Source organism: Ostrinia nubilalis, chromosome 14 (genome assembly GCF_963855985.1).
Source record: "Ostrinia nubilalis chromosome 14, ilOstNubi1.1, whole genome shotgun sequence".
Taxonomy (NCBI): domain Eukaryota; kingdom Metazoa; phylum Arthropoda; class Insecta; order Lepidoptera; family Crambidae; genus Ostrinia; species Ostrinia nubilalis.
The window spans coordinates 13,755,924-13,781,341 of NC_087101.1; the positions used below are offsets into that span (position 1 = coordinate 13,755,924).

The 25,418-nt window shown below is 35.1% G+C and overlaps 1 protein-coding gene across 9 annotated transcripts in view; it reads right to left on the reverse strand.

Annotated features, from left to right (window-relative positions):
• Positions 1–25,418, reverse strand: part of LOC135078228 (protein sprint) — a 290,396-nt gene that overhangs the window by 145,509 nt on the left and 119,469 nt on the right. For 8 of the 9 annotated variants that reach the window (XM_063972819.1, XM_063972818.1, XM_063972822.1 and 5 more), the window contains exon 2: positions 2,195–2,642. The exons of the other annotated variant lie outside the window; for it this stretch is intronic. In XM_063972819.1, coding sequence (XP_063828889.1) covers positions 2,195–2,595 — 401 coding nt within the window. In that variant the 5' untranslated portion in view covers positions 2,596–2,642. The remainder of the gene's footprint in view (positions 1–2,194; positions 2,643–25,418) is intronic. 9 annotated transcript variants of the gene reach the window in all.

Here is a 25,418-nt window from a genome sequence, read left to right on the forward strand (position 1 = left end):
ACTTGATTTCTAAGTTGCACTCTAACATCATCATCCCTCCTTTAAAATGAAATTCAATCTTTATTAGATTCGCAAACCAATGTTTGTTAAACGTTTTCAGCTAATAAAAGTAATATTAAGTGAGTTTGTACTGGATATCCACCAACTGTAAGAGAACGGTTGCGGTAGTCGACCGGCCAACCGCTTTATCACCGTAATTACCGTGAGCGAGATAGACTACGGCTGGAGTTATTTACATTCTTTACAAAACGCACACTCTACTTTTAGTGCAAGAAATACTAGGTATAGCTTGGAACTCTTTTGAAAATGTCAACTGTCCTAGGGGAACAACATAGACATTAATTTGTATTCTTTGAAATAAACACATTCAAAAATACGTAGATAAGTACGCTGTGAACGTGAGAGTTCTGCAATTTCAGACACTTCACTCAAAAGTGCATAAGCGCTACAAAGTAAACATAACAACAATCTGAACATTTACATTAAACCATACATAAGAAGTACATACAGATACTATCGCCAACAATGGTAATGTCCGGCACAATAGGCAGAACAATAGCTAAACACGCACTAAGCGTAACCTTGTCAAACACAGATACACGATCACCCGCTGATTGCGGATTAACTACAATAGCCAACATAAGAGACCAAGACGAAGCATTACTAGAAGATAAATATTTCCCTAAAGACAACTTAATTGGCAAGGCCGACGAAGCACAGTGATAAATAGCGGTTAAGGGAGGAACACTAAATAGCGACGATAAAATCAACGTTGGTGATGGCGGATCATGCCACGATAAACTGCGCCCCCAATAAAAAGAGTGAGACCTGATTATTGGCCGGCTCTTATCAACAGGCTTAGTTTGCCCCAAATTGGGTGTACGAGACTTATAGACAAAGTTTCGTACTCAACACGCATAAAGATAATGAAGATTCTGATCTGATAAATGCGGCAAACAAAGTTTTGAAAGTAAAGACCGTACCGAAAGATTAGAATTTCTGTTATAAGATGTGGTGATAATAATCCAAATGGATTTTTTTCTTTCAGTGATCCTTATGGTTATTCTACATTAGAGCTTACAGCCAAATATTTAGTGAATGCGATATTGTGTAAAAATATTTTTTATGTAATTGCAAAAATATGTTTAAAGACATAGACTATTTTGGTTCCAATGCTATCTTATTTCTTTGAAGATTTCTAGTCTAATGATCAAAATAGATGATTCGAATCTCAAGATGATACCGGATTGAACATTGCGTAAGTATTTTATATGCATACGGACGATATGCATCTAAATGAAGTGTTGTAAAAGTTAATTTATCATGACAAGATGATTGGATTTTTAATTTTAAACCGATAAAATTAAGAAATTGTTTTAATTAAAATACCAACCTTATCAACGTGAAGAAACAATTTAGACACGTTTAAAAATGCACTTCCAAGACATTCGCTATAAATAAAGAGTTAATCAAGACTTAATCAATTCCTAAGATTTCAGAGTTAAACATCCATCAAATCTATTGCAAAATACCTACTTGATTTCTAAGTTGCACTCTAACATCATCATCCCTCCTTTAAAATGAAATTCAATCTTTATTAGATTCGCAAACCAATGTTTGTTAAACGTTTTCAGCTAATAAAAGTAATATTAAGGGAGCGAGCGCCGAACGGGAGGAAATGAAAGCACGAAAATGAAATTGGAAAACTTGTTACAGAATTACTTGAGTGGGATGGAAAAGAAAGTAAATAAAGGCCTAAGGAAGTTAGTGATACGAACTACCCGGTTTCTTGCAAAACTTTTATTTCCCTACCTGAGGCATGTTTTGACCTACATAAACAGAATTAATTCAACATGAACGTTTTTCCACGCCAATAAACTGATTGAGTAAGTGAAAAAAACATGAATAAAATCTAGGCTAAGAGTAAATAATCCGATAATCAAGATTTCTTAACAACTACGGATCTGATTACTATTATTTACAATCGTTAGTCAGGCGTAGAATTTTAATGATGTAAATCAAATAATTATGATAAATTAAATTTGTATGAATAATTCACGACAGTGCAAATCTGGGGTGTAATTTCCGGTCGCTAAACAAGTGACGTGCACTCAGTAAATCTCTCCTGATGACGCAATCGTCAAACAAAGGCTATTAGGAAACAAACTCGAAAGTGACGTGAAGTGACACTCACCTTTTATTCCAGTACCCGATCTCCGCGTAGCGTCGGCCGTTAGAACATCCGCTCCTCCTCAGCTCATTTCCTTTGAAGCTCTGGACCGAGTTCCCGTTAGGCGTTAATATTCCGTTCGTTGCGTTATTATTCCGTTCCCTGTTCCTCGGGAACGTCCCAGTCCCGGAGCGGAACGTCGCTAGATGCGGCGTTTGTTCCACCTCGGGCGTAAACTGTTGGAGCGGAAGCGTGCCATTGCCGCTCCAACTCTTCCTATTTATAGCGAATGTCTTGAAGGTCCCGCTGGAAGGACTCACTCCGCAGAAGCTGCTTCGGTTGTGGCTGTTCTTGATGAACGCACTGTTCTGCAGCGACACTTGAGGCTTGATGGGCACCAGAGGAGACGCCTGGTCAATGGACATCGTACCTTTAGTAAATGTACGTGCAACTGATCTATCTACATTTTCGTCTGAAAGAAAAGAAATAGCGAGGTTAGGGTTAAGGTGCTCAAATAATATTTAATTGAGACCATCAGCAGAGTTTCTTTTAAACACTTTTAATGCCCGAGGCGACCGGCCAATTACCGTTGATTTGTTTGTTGCCGAGTCGGAAAACAGCCTTCACATACTAATGACAGGCTCAATGAACAATAGAGTTCAATTTAGGTTAATAAAGGTTCACGTTCCGTACTGTCCTAAACGGTTTGGTGATTGCACATCTTTAAACGAACCACTCGAGCGCTAAACAAACGATACAAAGGGCGTGTAAACAAAAATGTTTTGTAGGCCTTGTAATAGATCTTAAAATAGCACTAAAAGAAACAAGACATTCGTGGGAAGACGTTTCATCGATGAATCTGATATAAGGATAATGTACATTGAAACAAATGATACACAATTGTGGTTCTCAGAAACAAAAACGTCAACGGACAAGATTACTCGTATTCGTTGTTAACAAGGCGGCTGATAAGTTCGCAAAAACTGGCACAACCACACGTCGTTTCATCTCTGTGCGCGTGAGTTTTTACTTACCGTAGTTTAAAGAAAAGAAACAGCCTTTTCAGTATTCACGCTGAATGCGTGAAATGTAATGCTTAAAGGCAATTTGATTTCAAAACAATTATCTGGGGGCACGGCAGTGCCTCCACCAAGTCGAGCAAAAAAGCGGCACGGCCGTACCATCCTTTTCTCGAAGCAATTCAGGCCATTTTCGACCGCCTGTAACGTCGTTGTGGATAAAACTAGAAGGCTGAATTTTCATTAGCTATGCAGGCATTGTAAAGACACGGTATATTTAAAATTTCATTCAATTTGAACCAGTAGTTTAAGAATTATAACGGGTCAAAGTTACTTAATTTTGTCACTCACTGACTGACTCACTGACTGACTCACCGATCATCAAAATTCTAAGGCAGTTCTAGCAGACCTAGAAGCTTCAAATTTGGAATATAAGTAGTGTTTGGTGTATGAATCAAGGAAAAACTAAAATATTTGGGGGCACGGTAGTGCAACCGCCAAGTCGAGTAAAATTTTTCAATTTCGGTCCAGTTTTCTAGATACATAACTGCTGTCTACAAAATACAAAAAGAAATGAGATTTGGGGGCACGGTAGTGCAACCGCCAAGTCGAGTAAAATTTTTCAATTTCGGTCCAGTTTTCTAGATACATAACTGCTGTCTACAAAATACAAAAAGAAATGAGATCCCATCAAAAACAATACTTGTCAAAAAAACCAAGTCTCGCAACTCAGTTGTTCTACGGTAAAAAGTTGTGAGATCCATGTAATACCAAGTCCAGGCCAGGAAATCTTTAACGTTTTACATAAATATATTGACTTGGCCATCGCATGAAAACACGTGTAAATTAAATTATTAAGTGCGATGGCCAAGTCAATAATTTAAGTAAAACGTTAAAGATTTCCTGGCCTGGACTTGGTATTACATGGATCTCACAACTTTTTACCGTAGAACAACTGAGTTGCGAGACTTGGTTTTTTTGACAAGTATTGTTTTTGATGGGATTTACAATTCCTAACACGATAAGCGACACGACAGCTATAATTATTGACAATTACTTGAACGGCAGTAAGTGAATGCAGGTCTCACACGTCCATTGAACTCGACTGTTGAAATAGTTTAATAATAGTAGTACATTCAGTGTTTCATTCATTAAACAATTATGAACTATCACGACCCATTGATCTAGAAACTAATTTTGAGTCGTTAACATCATGTCTTCAGTTTCTTTTTAGATTGATGATTGCATATATGCAATTGGTTGGAGTGACATTTGAGTAGCACATAACGTGGTGTATTTCATTATCTTCTGTTTTTTTTAGGTTTGATCATTGCTGAATTTGCTGATTCCTCTGGGCTATGTTTATTGGGTGACATTGCATAGCAACTAGCTGTCCTTTTCTGGTGGAGACTGCATAATCATTAATCAAAGTTACGTTGGCATGCCTTTAATCTGGCAGTGCATTAACGGCTCACATTGCTAAATCTTTTTTTGTATACTTTGTAAATAATCAATTACTCATACCATGTGAGTATTACCGGTAAAGGTCACATTATTGACGAATGACGAAGTATTAAGTAATGCTTGAAACTCATATTGTGTTGAAAATTATTTATCTATGTCCAGTTTTAAAGTTAAACCATTTATTTAAAGCAATATTCTTAAAACTTAACTGACCAGCGTAGTCACGGTCAATAGTAGAGGTTCATTGAATTGTATTTAGGGTTGAAACCTAAAATGTAAAGTTAATAGACAAAGCGACGAAGTAGATACCAAATGAGTACCGATTGTTCTTCAATTATAATCGTTATGATAGGCTTAGAAATTATTAGCTGTCTCTAAAACAGTTCACAAACCTCTTGATCTAGTTAAATAAAAGAGTCAACTACCTAAAGCAATTTAGTTAACAGTGAAGTTTAAGTAGTATCCAATTATAATAATATTATGGATGGCAGAATATTGAGAAAGCACTGTGACTTACTATGTTATAAGAGGGGCAAGTTGCAACAAAAAATGTTGTGTTTCGTTGTCGACTGTACAAAAAATTTTGTTGCACCAAGAATTTTAAGATCTGTGTCATCTTGTCTAGTTGTTATAGCTGCAATTTTGCAACAAACATGTTATGTTGCGTACACCTTACCTAGGTACCATCTAGGTACCAACTATCATATCTACCAATAATCTTATCCAGTGTTACAATTTCGCAACTCGATGCACTGGTCTCTCTACAAAAATCTAGTTTCATCCAGTGTTCATGTTAACCCTAAACACAACAGTTAGCCACGTCCTGCCTATTGTGGTCCACTCGCATAAATACTGGAAACTCTCCATTAATCTCCTCGCCTTGACCCAGTTAAATGTTAACGTTCAGTTAATTTGTTTACGTTTGCAACAGGTAACTGCTTTCGAGGTTCCGATAATGTTGCAGTTGAAACTTCAGATAAAATTGATCTGGTTTTAAATTTACAAGTTAAAAACTTATGGGCAAATGAAGAAAGGAATTAACTAAAACTACGAAATTGTTCTGATTCAGAACAGGAAAATTATATAAACAAACGAATAAATACATTTTCATAAATAAGACGATAAATCAATATGTAATGCATTGTATAATGAACAGGAAAGTTATTTAAACAAACGAATAAATACATTTTTATTCGTGGGAGGGCAAGCTATATCTGGGACGTAACCGCCTACATGCTACATACTCGTACTTTTGAATAATTTTAGTAGTTTTTTTACTTTCCTACTTTTAAACACTTACGCCCGTATTCACAAACATTGATATGAGGTCTCACAGTATGCGTGGACGCACAAGGTGACACGCGAACCAATCCCAGAGCTCTATTCAACGCTGTGCTTCACTTAAGCATGCATCGTTTGTGAATACGGGCGTAAATCAATCCTTTATTTATCATCACCACTAGCTTATTTCCTCTTCACTAAAGCAGTGAAGAGGAAATAAGCTACATCCATAATTATTAAATAGTCATTTTGTCGTAAGTCATACAAATCAAAATGACATAATATCAACATCTTCGTAATCATCCGGTAACCGGCCATCAAATTCACTTTCTAATGCACCAAATGCATTATAGCTTGTTGGTATTTTACCAATTGAGGCCACAAGACCCCGGTGACCCACTGGAGATCCGTCGTCCGGTAGTGAGTAGTCTGTTACATAACATTTGCGTAAGTCTCCATGCATTACCACTACCTTTTAACTTACAAGACTTTCAGCTTGATGGAGTGTAAATTTTTCGGTTTATTTTTTAATGTAACCATTTTAAGCAGATTATGTAAATCGCTTGCAAAAGGATTTAAAATAAAAGATATGGAAAAGAGAAATGATGATTTTATATTGGATATGAATAAAAGTAAGATCCTGGTTACTGCTTCCGGGATATCAGTAATCAAAGCTGGGATGATGGTTTAAGATTCTTTCTGCATACGTGTAGAAGACGGTATATCAAGGTACCTTATGTAGTTCTGATAAGTGCTATTTTGGAACAACGTGTGCTTGTTCCCATCCTACTGCAATCCAGTTTTACGGTAATGCAGAATCCCGCAAAACTGAACTGAATTGAACTGAAATTGGAATTACAAATTCGAACGGATCGGTTTTTTGCGAACGGGATGTTCATGTGAACGTTAAAATTAAAACAAATATAATGTATAAATAACTAAATGGGATCCTACAAACAATAGTTCCTGCAAAAAACGGTATCTGTCTTCGTGGGACCAAACCCTAAGATTTATCCTACTTTTATTGTAGGATGTGTGAATCCGTTAAAAACTAAATAAGAAACTAGCATTATGGTACGACTTTAATAATAACAGCTGTTACAAACAAACAACAATCACTACCTGCTAGTTGTCTTAAGTAGAGTTCTTAATTACTAGCGCAATAAATTACCCTTAATAGTCCGCTCCTAAACGCTTCCCTTTTCAATAAAGTTTTATTATGCGAATCGTATCCTGCGAGAAGTAATTATATGGTTTAACATCGTTTTCTCTGAATAGTATAGACTAAGGCTGAGTTGCACCACCTAACTTTAACCGTAGCTATAACGAAAACCGGTGCTTTTTGTATGGAGATTGACAGATTTTTGACGTTTTTTTAAAGTCAAAGTAAGATGGTGCAACTCAGCCTAAGAGCTGGTGAACGCCAGACCTACGTCATTTTATAAAAGCCCAAAGCCACGATCACCCGAACTTCATGATTCACCAACATTCTATCCTATATTCAGAACATAATATGCTGACAAACTTTCAGCTTTTATAAAATGACGTAGGTCTGACGTTCACTAGCTCTTAGTCTAGTAATAACTATGTGCTTCGTGGTTTTAGTTGAAATGAAGTACCTACCATTAGTCAATATTATGGGGTAAAAATTACAAACTCAAGTCATGAAAATTCAATTAGTACGAATAAGTTCCTGGAAAATTGAGTGACGAGAGCGAAAGAAAAAACAAAAGAGTAACGTTATTCGTCGATATAAAAGGATGCAGTTTTCTTGGTGGCCAGTGTCAACTTTTTTAATGCAGAACAAGGCAGGTATTTGACCGCAATCACACCTGATGTTCAGTGAGATGCAGTCTAGGATGGTACCATACCTGCCCTGTAAGCGAATATTCACTCTCGCCTTGAAGAAAATGACTATTGTTGTCTATTTTAGATTTTCTTATGAAATTATCTTCATTGTGATTTACCATTCTCTTCATCATCACCGTGACTCGGAAATTTCTAACGCATAACAATTTCAACAGTTCCAAGTACAGTGTAAGTGGGCTAATCAACATCAGTTATTGTAATTGATGCATCGGTAAATGCTCATTGACTGCTTTAAGCATTGTTATTAGCATTTTTATTGATGATGTTGTTGTATGTCTACATGATGTTGAGAATTCTTTGCTTTTGAGATACCATTTCTCCGTCTGTTTTGTAAGAATTTTGTGTTAAGAGTCCATACTTCATTTTTTTGAACTCTCTTTTTTACTTTAGCTGATAATTGTGATATTTTATGCCTTAAATGTACTGATCTGTAAAATGTATTTGACAAAGCGTGATATAAATACTTCATTCCATTCACGTATACTATTAATCACCATTTTATCGCTTATGAAGAAAGGCATATTAACTACATCAATTGAAAATGGCAAATAAAACGTTAAACTTGTTTCTAATAGTTACTTAACGTACATACAGATGTTTAATTAGTACTAACAGTTACTTCATAGGGGTCATAACTGCAAAGGCTTTAGACCATAAAAACCTAAACAGTTAGAAACTTTTTGTATCTGACTTTAATGGGAGGAATGATAAAAAAGCTATAAAAGGGTTAGATAATAAAGATAGTTTTACCAGCTAATGGGTCAAAGTATAATGAGTCCTTAATGGATTTCAAGGCAGTTCTAACGAGAATTTGTACGTTCATCTAAATATATTAACTCAAAGGTGACTGACTGACTGACTGACATAGTGATCTATCAACGCACAGCCCAAACCACTGGACGGATCGGGCTGAAATTTGGCATGCAGGTAGATGTTATGACTTAGGTATCCGCTAAGAAAGGATTTTACCAAACTCCACCCCTAACGGGATCCACGCGTACGAAGTCACGGGCGGCCGCTAGTGTTTCATAAAAATAAACAATGTCAGCCCATAGCTGAGGTCGGTTACTGCTATCGTACACAATTCTGCCAGTTGAACCAGAAATTCTGCGTAGGCGGATGGCATAACAAGATGCTTGAGTAGGTAGATGATATCTTACAAAAACAGCTAGAACCAGCTGGATTTGACAGGTACAGAATACCTACTAGCAAATAATTATTGTAAATAGTTTTTAAATTGGCTAAAACTTGGAACTATATTTTGCAAAACTGATTCTTATAAATCCGTAAAAAACAGAAGATCATGCTTTGTGGCGTTCCCTTATATCCAGTTAGACTGAATTACACTGAAATGACTATGATTAATTATAGTGATAGATATTTTGATATTCATCATCAATTCATCATCACTGCTAAATATAGGCCTCCCCCAATTCTTTCTAAGTTGCCCGATTGGTAGCGGCCTGCGTCCTGCGCCCTCCTGCTACCTTTACGATGTCATCGTTCCACCTTGTTTGTGATACCTTTTTGATATTCAGCTGTAGATATTTAATATTTGTCGTACAAAGAGCTTAGAAAATTACAGTAACACTATTAGTGACCACAGTCGTCAAGTGGAACACACCTGCCCCATTCCCCTACGATAGCAAGGACGTAATAGACACACCTGCGCTCCTGGTTGCTATGATACCTATTACATACATTATCCACCCTGCTTTAATATTAGTTTCAATTCAGCAATAGGCGGCTAGGCAGCTTTATATTTCTTTGTACATATTCTATTCTCTATTAAAGAACGGAAGCTATTCACGTAGAAAATAGTCCCCCAATAAAAACAGATAATTTATGAATCTTTAATAATAATCTTATTTTAACCAAAACATAAACTACTACTGAGTCTGATTCGTGAATCACATGTGATGATAAGAGACAATGAATTCTTAGATGCTTAATCAATAAATACCTTTTACCCAGGTTCTAAGAAATGTTTACAATGGATTATCATCCATATCTCTACTATCACTAGGTGCAATATTCAACCAATAGTTATGAAAATTCACTATTCGCAATCTATCATCTATTGGAATAGTTTTCAAGGAATACGGTGAAAACTCCGACGACATTCAACACGCTAGGTTAACATCATGCGAAATGTCATTTGTCTTCTGGGCCATTGCCAAGTCTAGCGTGATTTGCGATCACGCGATACCTAACCGAAATTGTCATTTTTGCATTTCCCCGTTCGATTTCGAGGTTTTAGTATATAAATGTAGGTATACTCTTTATTTTATGAGTCTAATGCCCATTTTCACCATCAATCCCTAATTGTTAAGTGACCCCCTATGGTAACACATAATATGAATTTTGTTTTCATAGGGATCACTTAAACATTAGGGATTGATGGTGAAAACGGGCATAAACGTACCTGCACCTCAAATTTACACAATAGTATCTACATATTTGGTAAAGTATGGTTGGTGAAACCCTATTTATAAGCAAATAAAGAATTTGAAATTGAATTTAAGGCGGCGATACACAATATGCTGATTGCTGATACATATCCCAGTGGGATCTAAATGGTACACTTGCATACTAATTGCATACTGACTGTATTTCTGTACTTAGACGCTAACTGGCATGCCTGTATTTGGCAAGTGAGAAGATTGCTCAACTTTTTTTGTTGGGAGGCATACAAGACGCAAATTGAAATTCATGCAAGTATATCCATCCATGCGCCTTTTATGTGTTGATAACATGCAAGTAATTTTTCCATTTTACTGGCATGCACGAGTAGACGAGTAGGTACCTACCTAATCCCCCCCTTTGCAATATTGATCTTGAGAACTATTCTAAATTGCATTTTAAATTGTTTACTACAGGGTAGCTATATAAGTAGAATTTATTTCCTCTCCCAAAATTGGGGCACTGTTTGTGTTTGCAATAAAGACTTAGGTTTGAAGTTCAAGGAAAATACGTGGATTTAATACAAAGTAAGTAATATTGGAACCCTTTCTCGGAGCATTCTTTGAGAATTCCCGTATGTAAATATCGTTTAGGACAGACAACGCAAATAAAGGCTGGAGACAGCGGATATTGAGCAAGGTTCGACCTCGGAAATGAAGATATTTTGCTCTGCTGAAAATATAAAATATTTTACAAGCTTCGTAGTTTTACGTCTAAAATCGCAATATATGACGAAGCTTAATTGTATAGCGAATTGAATAATCCAGATACAATTTTTTCCATCTGATGTTGAACAATAAACAGCTATTTTGGTCTGTAACACAGAACATACCTATTTCTATGTTTTGTAACTCTGAACTTCTATAGCATACATTTTTAATGAATCAACAGACATGCTTGTTTAATTATTATTGTTGGAAGAATTTAACAAAAAGAAAATGCTCTGTGTATATTTTCTTTATAGCTTTCTGTGATTAATTTTATGCATTTCTAAATGGATTTTTTCCAGAATCCGTATTATTAATACCACAACAAGAAAAACCATTAATCAATAGACATTCTCTTCCTAATACAATAAATTAAAACTGTGGTGGTGTATTATTACTCGCACGCACAATGTTATTTATTGAATACTTTCCAAAATCGTTCATCTAACACTATACGATGTCTTTAATTGGATAACCACTGTATGCTTCCAATTTAATTTTCTCACAATTGTTTTGGCATTACTTTGAACTAGAATCATGTCTGAAGAAATCTCAATGTTTAATTTAATTTCGATTTTGAAGTTCCGTTGGTAGTAAATAAAAGTCATTTCAGTTCGAACAGATTCAAAAAGCTTGTTATCGATTGCTCTACAGGTCGCAAATGTATTACACAATATCCACACTGAGCGATCTGAACATCCACAAAGAACTTGCAAATTAGAACCAACTCTAAATCAAAGAACTAAGGTCAAAAATGTTTTGTTGCATTTCTGCAAGTGACCATAACTCTAACAAGTTACACATTTACTCTGTAAGTCAATGGAATAAGGTCAAAAGTTGAACGGAATATTGCCGGTGTGCAAAATGACCATTACACAACTGGCCATTGGATTCGGGCACGCTTTCGGGCGCGATGACACGGTTAATTTTTAACATCTCGGTTGGCTTGTTACTGTCGTCCTTTTAATTTTCGAGTGGTTTGGCTGATTAATACACCCCTCCCCTGCTCGTGGTTGCATTATTTGTTTGAGCACAGTTTTTAAGTTTTTTTTTTCTATGTTACATTTTTTAGCATCTTAATTGTTTTAATGCAAATCTTTATAACAAATAATTACCTACTTTGAATTTTCATGCTCTATTTTGCAATATTTTTTACTTGCAAAGTTGCAACGGAGAATGTTAATGTAATATTTGAATAAATACGACAGTCACATAACTTTTCACTTAACATTTAAAATGTAGGTTATTATCTCAACTGCATTGAACTCTGACCCAATCGATCAGGTTATCGAGCGTGCTTCTCGCTCGAATACAGAATCGATTGTTATTATACTGTCTAAATGTCACGTGCCTATGTTTATAAACACGGAGATGATTGCAATCATCAACAGTTGGAGCATCTTTTGTGAACAGATGTGCTTTAATGAAGTCTTTTTTTCCTTTTTATTATTTAAAGATACTTGTTTTTTTTTTAAATATTAAAATCAAATTCAATTTTGATTTAAAGCTTATTTTATATTGCTCGCTTGAATGTAGTACAAAATAATAAATACACAAAATGCACTTAACGCATAATTGCTCGAATAAAGGCTCGAAACCGGTATTTTATTACAATATTCCAGTTACATTCGGAATACTTTTAATACTTATTGAATAAAATTAATAACGCAAATGTCATAATAATAAATTATTTAATATCCTTAAGCACTAAAAATATCGTATTTATTTTGCTGTTTCATAACAATTAATTATTGTTAATTCTTTAATTGTATGCCGTTTGTGATACACAACAAAAGTTGACAGTTTTTAATGAATTTTGGACTTTATTTACTTCTCTGAGATAAAATAGTTGAGGAAATTAGACATCTTATAATAGATTTATGTGCGGTCGACTGTAATTAAATGGTCCAAAATCCGAACACAATAATTCTTGGAAAAAAATAGATAAACACAACGATTATAACGTCATAGTTTTCCTTAAACGCGACCCAAAGGTTTAAAAGTTAAACTAACCAATAAAAAACATACACGATTCGGAAGTCAACGCGTTGTGGTTCTGCCTTCCCGTTTCGTCCCTTGAATACATAATACGCCATTGGTGTCCCATCACAACTTCTTTATATTCCGAGTCAAAGATGGGCTCAAAACTTTGACAGTTTGTTTGTGAAAACTTTTTTGATAAGGGTATAATTTGCTACATGCTTATTGCATTCGTAATTTTTTAGGATGTTTTTTCGCATTTGGTTTTATGTTAAATAATTTTCGTTTGGATTCTTAGATCATTTGAATTTGAACATTGACCATGATTTTGTGTCTAACCTTGTGTGTAAATAATGAAAGCAAATAGATAAATTAAATTTTAAATTATCGCCTTAATTATTCAAGTAAATTGACACCACATAAATGTTTACTTTTAACCATTTTTACCGACTTTATCTCTACTATTTAAACCTCAAAATTCATAACTTTGTAGGCAGGCATGTTTTCAAGCAGACTCGCGTCTCCTAAACTAACGTAGATAATTAGAAAAATGATTACCAACTCTACCATTGCGCTCTTTTAAGAGCCATTTTACATTTTCGTGCGAATTTCTAAGATTTTGGAAGCATGAATTACTATCTTAAGCAACACCCAGAGATTATTTAATAACTGCGAAAGATAGGTCAATCCTTGGTGTTGACCATTAATGAAACGGATTTACTAAAACTCTTTTGCTTAATTCACAGTGCCCCATCTCCCACAACCATTTTACGGAAAAATTGCCGCAGACTCATTTTCAAAGTCCTGTATCTATTATTTATGCTCATATAATAAGCTTAAAAATATATAGTAATCATCGGACATATATTCTTGTAGTCCATTAATGAAATAGATTCTTGAATTTCATTACCATTATTGAGTAAAATCTAAAAATAATTTGGCAAATTTGAAGATTAACGTCACATTTTGATCGTGGTTTTTGGTTTAAAAACACAGCAATAACTGCAATAAAAGTATCCCAAAATAAAGAATATTCATTGTAGAATTGATTTCTACAGTTATTGTTTAAATATTAGTAACCACTTTGTCAAAATATTGATGTGAATATCAGTATAAATTACAATACGCAAGCCGACATCGATTAGTATGGCGCGAGCGCCCGTCAAGGCAGGACCTGTGTCATTTTTCCCGCCGTGACGTTTACGTGCGTTCGTGTCGTGAAGCGGTGATTTGTACGGCGACCAAATGCATTTGATACTATGCCGAGAGGCTGTTTCGAGTCGGCCGGCCGAGCAGAAATTGAAATGATGAATTTTAATTTCTTTGACGGATCTGGGTGTAACTATGTATAATATGTAGTGACCATGTATTTAATTTAATAAATAAATTATAAAAAAGTATATCCATTATGCTAGCACCCTTAACACAAGCATATTGGTTGCCTACTTTTGGACTAGATGGCGCTGTGAAATTGTCCAAAGATTTGTTTATTTATTTATCCGCTTTGAGTTTTGTTTCGTGAAGAAGAAAAAGAAGCGTTTTGTTTCGAGAGGGAAGCTTTGTTGTTAAATCTATACTAATAAAAGAGGAAAGATTTAATTGTTTCTTTGTTTGTTTGGAGGCAATAGGCTCCGAAAAAAAATTCTTTCACGATTTAGAATCCTAATTTTTTTCTATGTAGGCTATAAATATTTTCAAAAACTTTAGTCCAAAATCTTTGATAAAATTCGACGTTTAATAAATAAATTAGATAACATATTATTAATACTTTTTTTTTCAGTACGATTTTAGTACTTGTTTTTCAGAAATTCTACGATTTAACTAAACTTCTTAAGTGTTTATATTTTATGCATAATTTATTAACTTCTAAAATATACATATATCCTATTGATAGATGACGTGCTTCGTATTTTATTAAAATTATTACCTGACTAGGTTAAAAAGGTGTGGAATGTTATTTTGGAGATAACTTGGTTCCATAGAAATATAGAGAGATGCTAATTAATGCGCTGAGTTCGAAACTCAGTGTCGTATTAGAAATTCACACACACAAAGAAATCAAATTATGTGCTCATTATCCACTGCGGTATCAGTATTCAACGTTCGAATAATCTTTAGTACTATGCAAGCAATATAAACTGTTTACATAATGACGTCGCTACTGTCATCATTGCTTTCACAAGCAATATGTTCCATTTTGTCCCTTGTCACATTTCCCTTTAGTTTCTGTGATCTGTGCTTGTTTCTAAGTTGATATCAATGAAATATTCCTTAGTACTTTTGATTTAAATTATTTTTTTTATTTTGACACGTGTTTGAAAAATCAAGGTCAGATAACAATAAAATAACAAGTGAAAACGTAACATTGCATTGCAACTCGCAATTTCGCAATATTGATGAGGAGATTCTATTGGAAAGTCTGTATTCATTCCTAGGATTCCCCTAACACCATCAAATTCAAGAGAATTCAATAGAGTGCAGTTTCCCATCTCATGCTTATGGACCACGGTTTAAAATAGTGTGGTTGCATAGAGCCTGCAACGGGCAACCGCGTGCGCAGCTGCTCATACTAATTTTCAATACAAAAGTACGAGTAAGTGTTGGCGCCCTCACGAGTTTTAGCGGAGTTCATATGGTAGCGGAAGTAGACTTAATGGAAATCTATGCTTCTCCGACGACCAGTTGTATGTGGAATACTCCAGAGTATGCGCACACAATAGCCTGGTGATTTTAGCACCTGAAGGAAAAACAAAAAAACATTGTTTACAAAGAAATCTGCGGCAGGTGTAGTGTTTTAATTTTGTTTTAGAAAGATCTCATAATTTTGTAAGTATTCAAATATTTAAACAATAATTTGTAGATTTTATATCAAAAAATATAATCATTTAACAAAATTAATTTTCTTAGAATATTTTAATTCTATTAGAACCATTTTCCACTTCATCGCAGAAGAAGTCGCGGGCAAAAAGCTAGTATGAAATATGTAGTATTGCCCGCGGCTTCACCCGCTTGAAATTTAGTTTGTCACAGATCGTCATAAATTATAGCCTATACATTGTTATTCTGGTCGACGCCAGGGTTGGATGAGCGTCGCTGTCGCTGGCGACAGGGTCTTCTGGTTCAGGGTTCATAGCGTAGGTCTCAGTCAAAATGAAATCCACTCGTAGAAATTAATAAACTCAGTGTATTCACGAAAATGATTACACACAGCACTAGAGTCGTATCGGAACTGAGTGAACCAAAGGTCTTGCGATAGGAACGTCCGACCCGAGTGATAGTTGAACACAGACTGCCTAGTACTGCTGTACTGTACTGTAAAGTTTCATCAAAATCTGTTCAGTAGTTTTTGCGTGAAAGTGTAACAAACACCCAGACATCCACACAAACTTTCGTATTTATAATATTAGTAAGACTAGTAAGAAGTAAGATAGTAAGATGAATTATTTTAGTTATTTGTTTACTTATAACAATATTTATTTATTTATTTCTTAGCTCTGTCTGATAATGGATCTGGAGGAGATGCAATGGCCACCTCCGTAACAAAACAATAGAACCTTAAGGAGTTTGGGCTTGTGTGATTCGCCTTGACGAATAGTTCGTATCCAGGGTCCGATGATGGAGCTGTAAGGGGGCAGATTTTTTTTTCAGTATGTGACTGTCTTTATTTTGTACTTAATATATATTTTACATATTATACCTATTCGTGTTTCATTATTCGTATCCAGGGTCCGATGATGGAGCTGTAAGGGGGCAGATTTTTTTTTCACTATGTGACTGTCTTTATTTTGTACTTAATATATATTTTACATATTATACCTATTCGTGTTTCATTATGAATCGAAATATAAAAGACTTAATAAACTCTATTAAAAATTTAAATTAATTTATCAAGTTTGAATACCTCATTCTACCTTAAAATTAATAACTTAAATCAAGTCTTAATACGGTCACGGCTCAAGATTTTTTTGTCCATTTCAGCGTTCTTTTTACTCTTTTGACGTTGCGTTGACAGCTTTTACCTAAATTCGCGCGGAATATTTTTGTGAAATGGCTCTTAATCTTCAAACTGTGTATGTGTCCCAGCAAAAACATAATCTCAATTCGTGGATCGTATTACGCATATTAACTCCGGGTGTACGTTATTTTTTGCGGCACCCCAAGGTCAGATGTCGATAACATTTTTTCAAAATACCACTATTCAAACCCACCACTTTTTGCTCACATTTTCGAAGCCAACACGCGCCTAAGCCAAAAACAATTTAGTCCGATTATCAACTTTCATACTTATCAGATAAGGACTACATCGTTGTTGTTATTTGTGAACAGGGAACACTTTGTATGTCAGTCATAATTTGGTGATACATCAACATGTTTTGCTGATCGAGTTACAACTTCTGGTGATAGAGATTATGAAAGACGGTTAGCAACTTTTTCTAAACGTGACGAATCATAATCATCGACATTTTTTTACTTGTTTTAGTGCAATATCAAAGGTTAGTGGTACAAGAAGCTTGAATTCCGTCCATCTCTTCTCAGTCACTTTAGAAAAATACTTTTCAACAAAATTAACATCATTGCTGTTCAACTCAACCATGATTAGCCTCATGATTTCACAAATTGTTTGGATTACCCTAATCGATTACCACCTTCTGTCGCGTATCGATAACTCGTTTCAGTCGATTAGATTGTGGACACGATAATTTATGTATTTACGTCAAATTAATGACACTGCCCACCTGCAGTGCGAGGCTATTAAGCGGACATTGAGCTAATTGGTTTAATAGTTCTAGTATAGGCATTAGAATAGATTCTGTTCTCTTTATGGTAAGTTCCTTAATATTTCCTTTTGGGAACGAAATTATTTTACTTATTTCTTTTATCACATTTTATTGCAAAGCGCTTTCTATACCTATGTATAGGTACTTTTATCATTCTTATAAATGCAAATATATCATTTTTCTAAGTATCTGCGCCTAAACCTTGATACAAATTTGACTTTGAAAAAGGACAATAATATAAAATTAAAACGTCCTCAAGAACATATAATCTTATTTCGATTACTAATACAGTAACTAGCACAGAGTAATTGCTAGTAGTCTAATCTTGTCTAGTGAGATAGTTAACTTATTTTACTTCTCAAGCTTTAATCGGTTAAATCAGCCATTAGTAGTTAATTCAACGCTATTAAACCCTCTGTAGGCGAATAGACAGTAGCGTTAACCTCAAAATCAGTAGCAATTCGCGTCAGGTTAGCCCAGCCCGCATGTGTCGAGCGTCTGAGTTTGTCCTGACAAGCATCCTAATGTGCTCACCTGGACGCATCCTTGTTATTGCCAACTAGCATTGGATGTAAATGATGCGGGCATATACCGATGCCTTGAGGTATGCTTCGGTATTTCTTGGCATTGGTGAATTGGATTGGAATGTTAGAATGTTTACTTTAATGGTTATACATTATGTGATAAAAAGATTTTACAGGTAAGTATATTTTTGTTAAAAGAACCTTAGTATGAGCAGAAACTTCTTACTTTCATTACCTTAGTTTAGCCTCTATCATAATTCATAAACATTGGACATCTATTGAAGAACTCTATTGTGCAACTCACTGTAAAAAAAAATTAACGATTGTTTATTTAGGGTTTTTGCTATTTTTCAGTTCTAATTAAACGTTGACTGTCCCAATAGCTCCTCACCATTTTTGCCACAGAATGTAAAAACTTTTCTCTTTTAATTCGTTTTTATTAGCCACTTCAATCTTTGCAATGATTGAAGCACCGTTTTCAAATAAAGTTGCCACCACAAACGAAACCAAATCCAATATATCAATACGCTGTATCCACAAAGGGGTCACGTCCAAATGTTTTACCACTACAAGGAACTACAAAGTGCAAACACGACTTTAGCCAAGTCACCCGCCGCGGCCCGCATACTGATGTCCCATAATCTGGGAACACGTGTGCTGGATTTGCATATTGTCCGAAGGAAGCCATTAATCAAGCTAGGACATTAAGATCTTACATAAGTCAGGTACAGTCGGGTGCTGGAGATAGCGAGGCATAAGTCATACCCAGTACCGATAGATAAATTTCTTCGCAGACAAAGAATTTATTACTGCTTGCTTTGGTAGGAGTCAAGCTCTTCCCGCTTTTGCTTTTTGTTCAGGTCATCTTTCACTAATTTTGAATTGGAACAAATGCTCTTGAAACTAATAAATAAATACGGTATTCGGTACTATTAGTGTATTGTAAATTGTAATTGATGTTATTATTATTATTCTAGCTCTATCTAATTCCAAAGAAGATAAATACCGTTATGTTTAGTTGTCGCTTTTAATTGACACCACGTTACTTAACGGATATTATTTTCCAAATCAGACCATTCGTTAATAACAGTCTTATCAACGAAAAGTTTTAATTTCTATTTTACCGTTGCACGCAATAAAATTGCTGATGAAAATCCCTATGTGAATTCTAGTGTAGGGCATTTATTTGGGTTACGGTCTCAAAATATGATTCCGCTCCTAACTGTACGAGTCCAATTTCGGACGCGCAATATAATGTGTCTAATGTAGTTCTATCCTCATATTTCAGCCGATCTTGCGGACTCGTTTATCATCCGAAGTAATGTCTATGTTAAAATGAGTCCATATTTCAGTGAGATTATAATAGATTTAATGCCGATTTTATAGCATCTTTAAATAGATTATGGTAACTTTGACACTTTAAACATAGACAATACAGTCTTACAAATTCTCCAAATTATTTTATCACATCGAATCAACATGGAATCGGTAATTGAAAATGAAAATAAGTAGGTACATATTATATGAAAATATTTCAAAAATAAAGGGAAAAGAAACTTTGTGGGACATGGTCCATCCATGTCAGGAATCAGGAAAGCAAAAATAAAAGGAGTTGTAAATATTTTAGAATTAACCAAAAGATTCTGAAGTTAATGAAATGGCCTTACGTTATCTCAATAAACATTAATTATGTCACATAGAAATAACTCCCAGCAGTGACCCTAATAATGAAAACGTCAGTAGTTGTCCCCATACAAAGGAAGGGAACCAAAGGGAACCCTTTTCAAAAATGTTTCTGATTTTGATGTGGGTTGGTGCGGTAGCTCATAATAATGTGACCCTGTGGACATATAAAACGACCTCAAATATTGTTGTTAAGTAGACGACTCAATGGCACTGCTAGGTTAAGTTTATTAATATAATCCGTGTCAAGAAACTTCGGCCATCTTGCAAACAAATAAAGACTAACATTGACACTAAATTGACTATGCCCCAAATTGAAATGACGACCGACCTTTCTTAAATTACAAAGTGAAATAATCTAGAGATCACTGAAATAGTTCAGTCTGTTTTAAAAAAAATCATTAAGAAAATCGTAACAAACTGTTTTCAAATGTAAATGTGAAGTTAAATGTACCAACTTGTAAAGAAAACGAACGCCTTTATTATGATGCAATAATTATGTAAAGCAATAAAATGTATAACGCAATTTAACGATACATAACCGAAATCCAATACCCTTTAGCTTTGACGTATTTAGGTTAGTTATTTATAAGATCTGTGGCAGATCTCCTGATAGATTGCACAGATGACGTGCATGCGGGTGGCGGTTCCCTTGTTAAGATAAATGATGCTGCAGTGCCATTTGTAGCAATTGTTGGTTTAGGAAGATCGCAGTTAGATCTAATGAATAGTTTCAAGTTTAGATTTGTTGGTTTCCTGTATCATGTATCTTAGTAAGGTTTGGCGTTGCCAACATGAGATTAATCAACGACTCATGTTAGTAGATACTTCATTCATAAGGCAACGTGATCAATGAATTATAATATTTTAACTTAAATTGTGAGTCAAGTAACTAAAAAGCTAGAGGCCCCAAAGATGGAGAAGCATTCATGTGGCAGAACATTAGAGAGGCATACTTTAGTAGGTGAGATTACAGACACAGTGCTCTAACAAATTTGAAATCACTTCACACTCTCATAGCAAGCAATTGTGCAACTTCAAATAGGCCCGTTATTGATGATTCACAAGAATGTATAGCGCTTTTTACTCGCACAATGAAAGTAATTAGAACCAGTGTGAATAGTACTACCTTTAATGATGCGTACGTGAGAATGAAAGCTGTTAACATTGGTTACATAAAACATTTAATAAACACCATTTTTCGTTTCACTTCGGGAATAAACTAATCAATGAAGTGTACATTTAAAAGAATAATAGGAAAGAGTGCGAAGCATTTTGAGGGTCGTTGAGCCATCATTAATCAAGCAAAAATGACACAAAAAGTTTAAAGGGAGGGTGTAAAATCCATTGTCGTCGCTTTAACAAAATAGCACATTTACTTTAGTACATCAAAATGGGACAGAGTTCACAGATGCGCAGTAAGAATATTTTTTAAATCAAATATAACGGATTTCATTAATTTACTCTCTTAGCTCTAGATATGCAAATATCTAGATAGCTAAAGATATTATGCAAGACATTATAGAATCTCTGACCTCTTCCAAAGTTACATGCAAAGAAGAAACACGCATGCTATTACTAAAAATCCTGAAATTATTTATCTTATCTTACTGAATGCCGGTTTTTTGTTATAATAATGCTGCTACTACTGTTACGACAGTGTCCGTAACCCAACACGACACCGATTGATTTCCATGGGTCGTATAGCAATAACAATTTTCTATGGAGTTCCCAAAAAACTACGCGCAAGTAGGTCATGGGGGAGACTTGACGAATCGCACCCATCACTCTAGGAGCAAAGAGGGAAGATAAGACTTTACAGGCCCTTAAGAATCTGAGTGTATTGATTGATGATTTTTTTTAAAGATCGTTACTCTCCCCTGCTTCCGTTTAACAAATTGCTGCAGAAGCTGCGAAAATGTTCCATTAATTTTTGAGATTCAGTCAGCATTAATTTTATTTAGAAGTGCTGTTCACTTCATCAATATCAATTAAATTTGTTCAAGTTCGTTTAAATGGGCCGAAGATGATAAAAATTGTTTGATTAAGACCAAAAATATATGGCAAATAATTTCTAGTACTTTCTAGTACTATTTTGATTACATACAGTTGATTATTGTTTTAAAAAACTTTAACGTTTTGCTCTTATGGAGCCTTCACGATGTCTCATAATATTTTTGCTCTACCAGTATAAATAAAACTAAAACTAACGTACTCGTACATCAAAAGCGTCCGTATATGGCTAATTGAATTCAGCAGACATTCTAAGAATTTGGCCGCGCGGTGCCTATGAAGACCGCTACTTGAAATATAAGGATCGCTTAGAACAATGGAGCGATTGTACAGACGACGACAAAATGAAGCACTACATTATGGAATCTTATGTCGTTATAATAGATGCCATTTTGCAACAAAAATATCAAGTCTGATGTGCTGTTGTTGTACCTATTGACCGGAATAGCGTTAAAGAAGGGACTCGACATAACGATGAAGTGCCCATGAATAGATTTTGTTAAATCAGACTATTTAGAATGTATCAAATAAGATTTTTAGGTTATTGTTTTAACAGTAACTCTTGTTACTTCTGTTGCTGAATAAAACACTCAATATTTTAAAATCCGAATCAAAATTTCAATATCCCATAACAAATGACGCATATTCACTGCAAAATTACGATACACGCAAAATTCAACGAATTCCAGGAACAATTTTACTAACGGATTTCATGCGAACGTTCCAAATATAATCGATTAGCGTACAATTGATTTCAGCTCATAGGATCCGTATAATCGATTTGATTCGATATATCGCGCATCCCTAGAACATTAGCGAATGTTCCGGCACATACACGGAGGTAATTAAAAAGCCATGAGGGGAATGAAGACGCTGCTCGAATTGCAATCAGCAAAACTATTATAGTTGAATTTACAAATGGAGCAACGGTTATGACTTGAGGAAATAACGGAGAAAAATTGAAGAAAATTGTTTGAGATGAAATACGAGCAGCAGTTTTCCTAATTGAAAAAGTTCTTCAAATAACTTTTGACGCAACGACCAAAAATATAATAAGGTCAGCTCAAAACTTGAAGGAGATTTTGATGTTACAAACATGATGTATATTATCCCTAATTCCAATCAAAACTTTTGATCAAATCCCAAACTTTGGATCGATTGGTATTCATAAGGCATTGTGTAAACAGACTCCCGAATCTGGGGCCAATATTGGACAAAATAATTGAAATAATTGCGTATTCGGGTGTAGACACGATTGCTTAGTCATGACGTTTCGTAAGCACGACCCGGCGGGCACATTCCTTAGTTGGTGCAACGCCCTGGGACCTGTATGGAGTACTGATGATTCGGCCTGGCTATAGGAATGTCTGATCTACGGATATCTTAGACAAACATTGAACTTATTACAGTGTGTTCTATGAGAATTCGTTCTCTTGGTTTCAATAAACATTGCTGAAGGAAAAACTAAAATTGTCTTCGTTTTTAATCTACTGCTATCACTTTACTGTAGTAAACCTGCATGATTATATTTTTGTGTAAAGAAGCAAGTTCTTCCTAGAATTTGTCATTATCAATGTCATACCTAGTTTTTTTAGTCTTTTCATGATAATGATAATCATAATTATTTTAATGTTCTCCAAAAATAAATACAAAAAACGCCTACCAGCTTTAAACAAAATTGTACTTCCATAAACGCTTATTGATCCATTGGTGTAATCTCTCCAGGGCCATAAAACAAATAACAGAGCCTATTACCAGTCGGTGACAGGTACTTTATCCATAAAACGTCATTTGTTAATCATTACTACCTACACTAGTAGATAAATAAGTACGTACGTGGGCTAAGATGAAGCTATCGAAGGTCGGTGGTTACTTTCAATGCTACATTTGGTTTTAAGGCTTTATGTACGACCATTGATTGCCTTTGTAGACAGTTAGCAAATTAGCACTTTTAACTTTTATTTATTGTTGTTTTACAACTTATTAGTGGCAGGAAGTACAACTTGAAGCAGTCTTCGAATAATCAAAATGATGTAATTTTTTTAGATATCTCTCTACTACTAACTACGGGCTTGTTTGCAAAATTGGAACACTTACATCTTCTACATACAAGTCAGTCTAAATCTGGATCTACACTACTTTTTTTTTTTTGAAGCGACGCGCGCTGGTATCTTGAGGAGCTTTTCCAGCTTCACCGGGCAGAGTGGCGAGTACAGAAGGTACTCTAGCCGTTTGGCGATCGTCGGTGCGCGTGCCGACGCTAGATTAATTTCTACTAATACGGTTCTATTTATAAAACAAATCAACACTATTATCGCATGTCATAAAATAGCCGTAGAAGCTGAAAGTGATAAGCGAAAGACGACTTCCTTAAACGGCCTACCGGTAGCTATTTAAGGCGTGTTTCCTGTGCACGAGTCGTCTCATCGGACAGGCTTGCGAAACGGAGAACACGTGCGAAAAGGAGGCCGATTGCGCAAGAGTTGGAAGGGTCCGGATTTAGGGAACAATAGATTTATAACTTTTTTGACAGGGAAAGGGCAAAAGAGCCTCTTTCATTTTCAAATTCATTTAAAATTGCAAGATCTACCGATGACCTTTAAAGTCAGTAAAATGCTATCATTTCAACAATGAATCCCCGGTTCGAATGCCGTTACATTATTAATCCGATCAAACTCAAAGGCTTTGAAGTCTGACACTCGTATCTAATAGAAGACTAAGCGAAAAAATTTCCAGAAGTAAATTATTAGATTTACGACAAATTTTCGCCTATTCCCTATCTATGGTAGAGAGTTTTCCGTAAAATGGTTATTTTAAAGATTTATGTTCGTTACGGGTTGATTCTAATAATTTAATTCTGAAGTAAGATTAATTAACTCATAGTAAACCAACCCGCAGCCGGCTCTGAGTAGTTATCAAAGACTGTTGCCCTCCAATGCAACTCAAATCCGAACGGCGCTCTACGCTAACGGTACCGGCACTGGGCAGCATTGTTTTGGCCAATTTATACTGGCGTAAAAAACTGTGGAATGTGTTGCGAGAGGCATTATTTTCTACGCTGAGAACACTGCTTATGGCGATAGAGTATAGAGGCTTGTTGAAGACCGTATGAATAATGATCGTAGAGTTCAAAGGTGGCGTATCTGATTCTTATTAGATAGTTTGGAAGAATTTTAATGATATAAGTACATAGTACAAGACAGAAAATTATAATATTCACTTTAACATCGGTACCTATAGGTATCAACAATTTGAGAGAAATACTATTAAAAAGATGTATGTATTATTACCTATACTGACTAACTTCAATGCACAACCAAAACCCGACACTTGATACCATTGGTTGATAGAATTTTATGTAAAAATCCCAAGACAGGATTTTCGAAATCCCTTGAAATAAAATTAGAGACTCGATACCTTAACGAATTTTCAAGCTTGATAACATTACTTCAAAGTTAAAATAATGA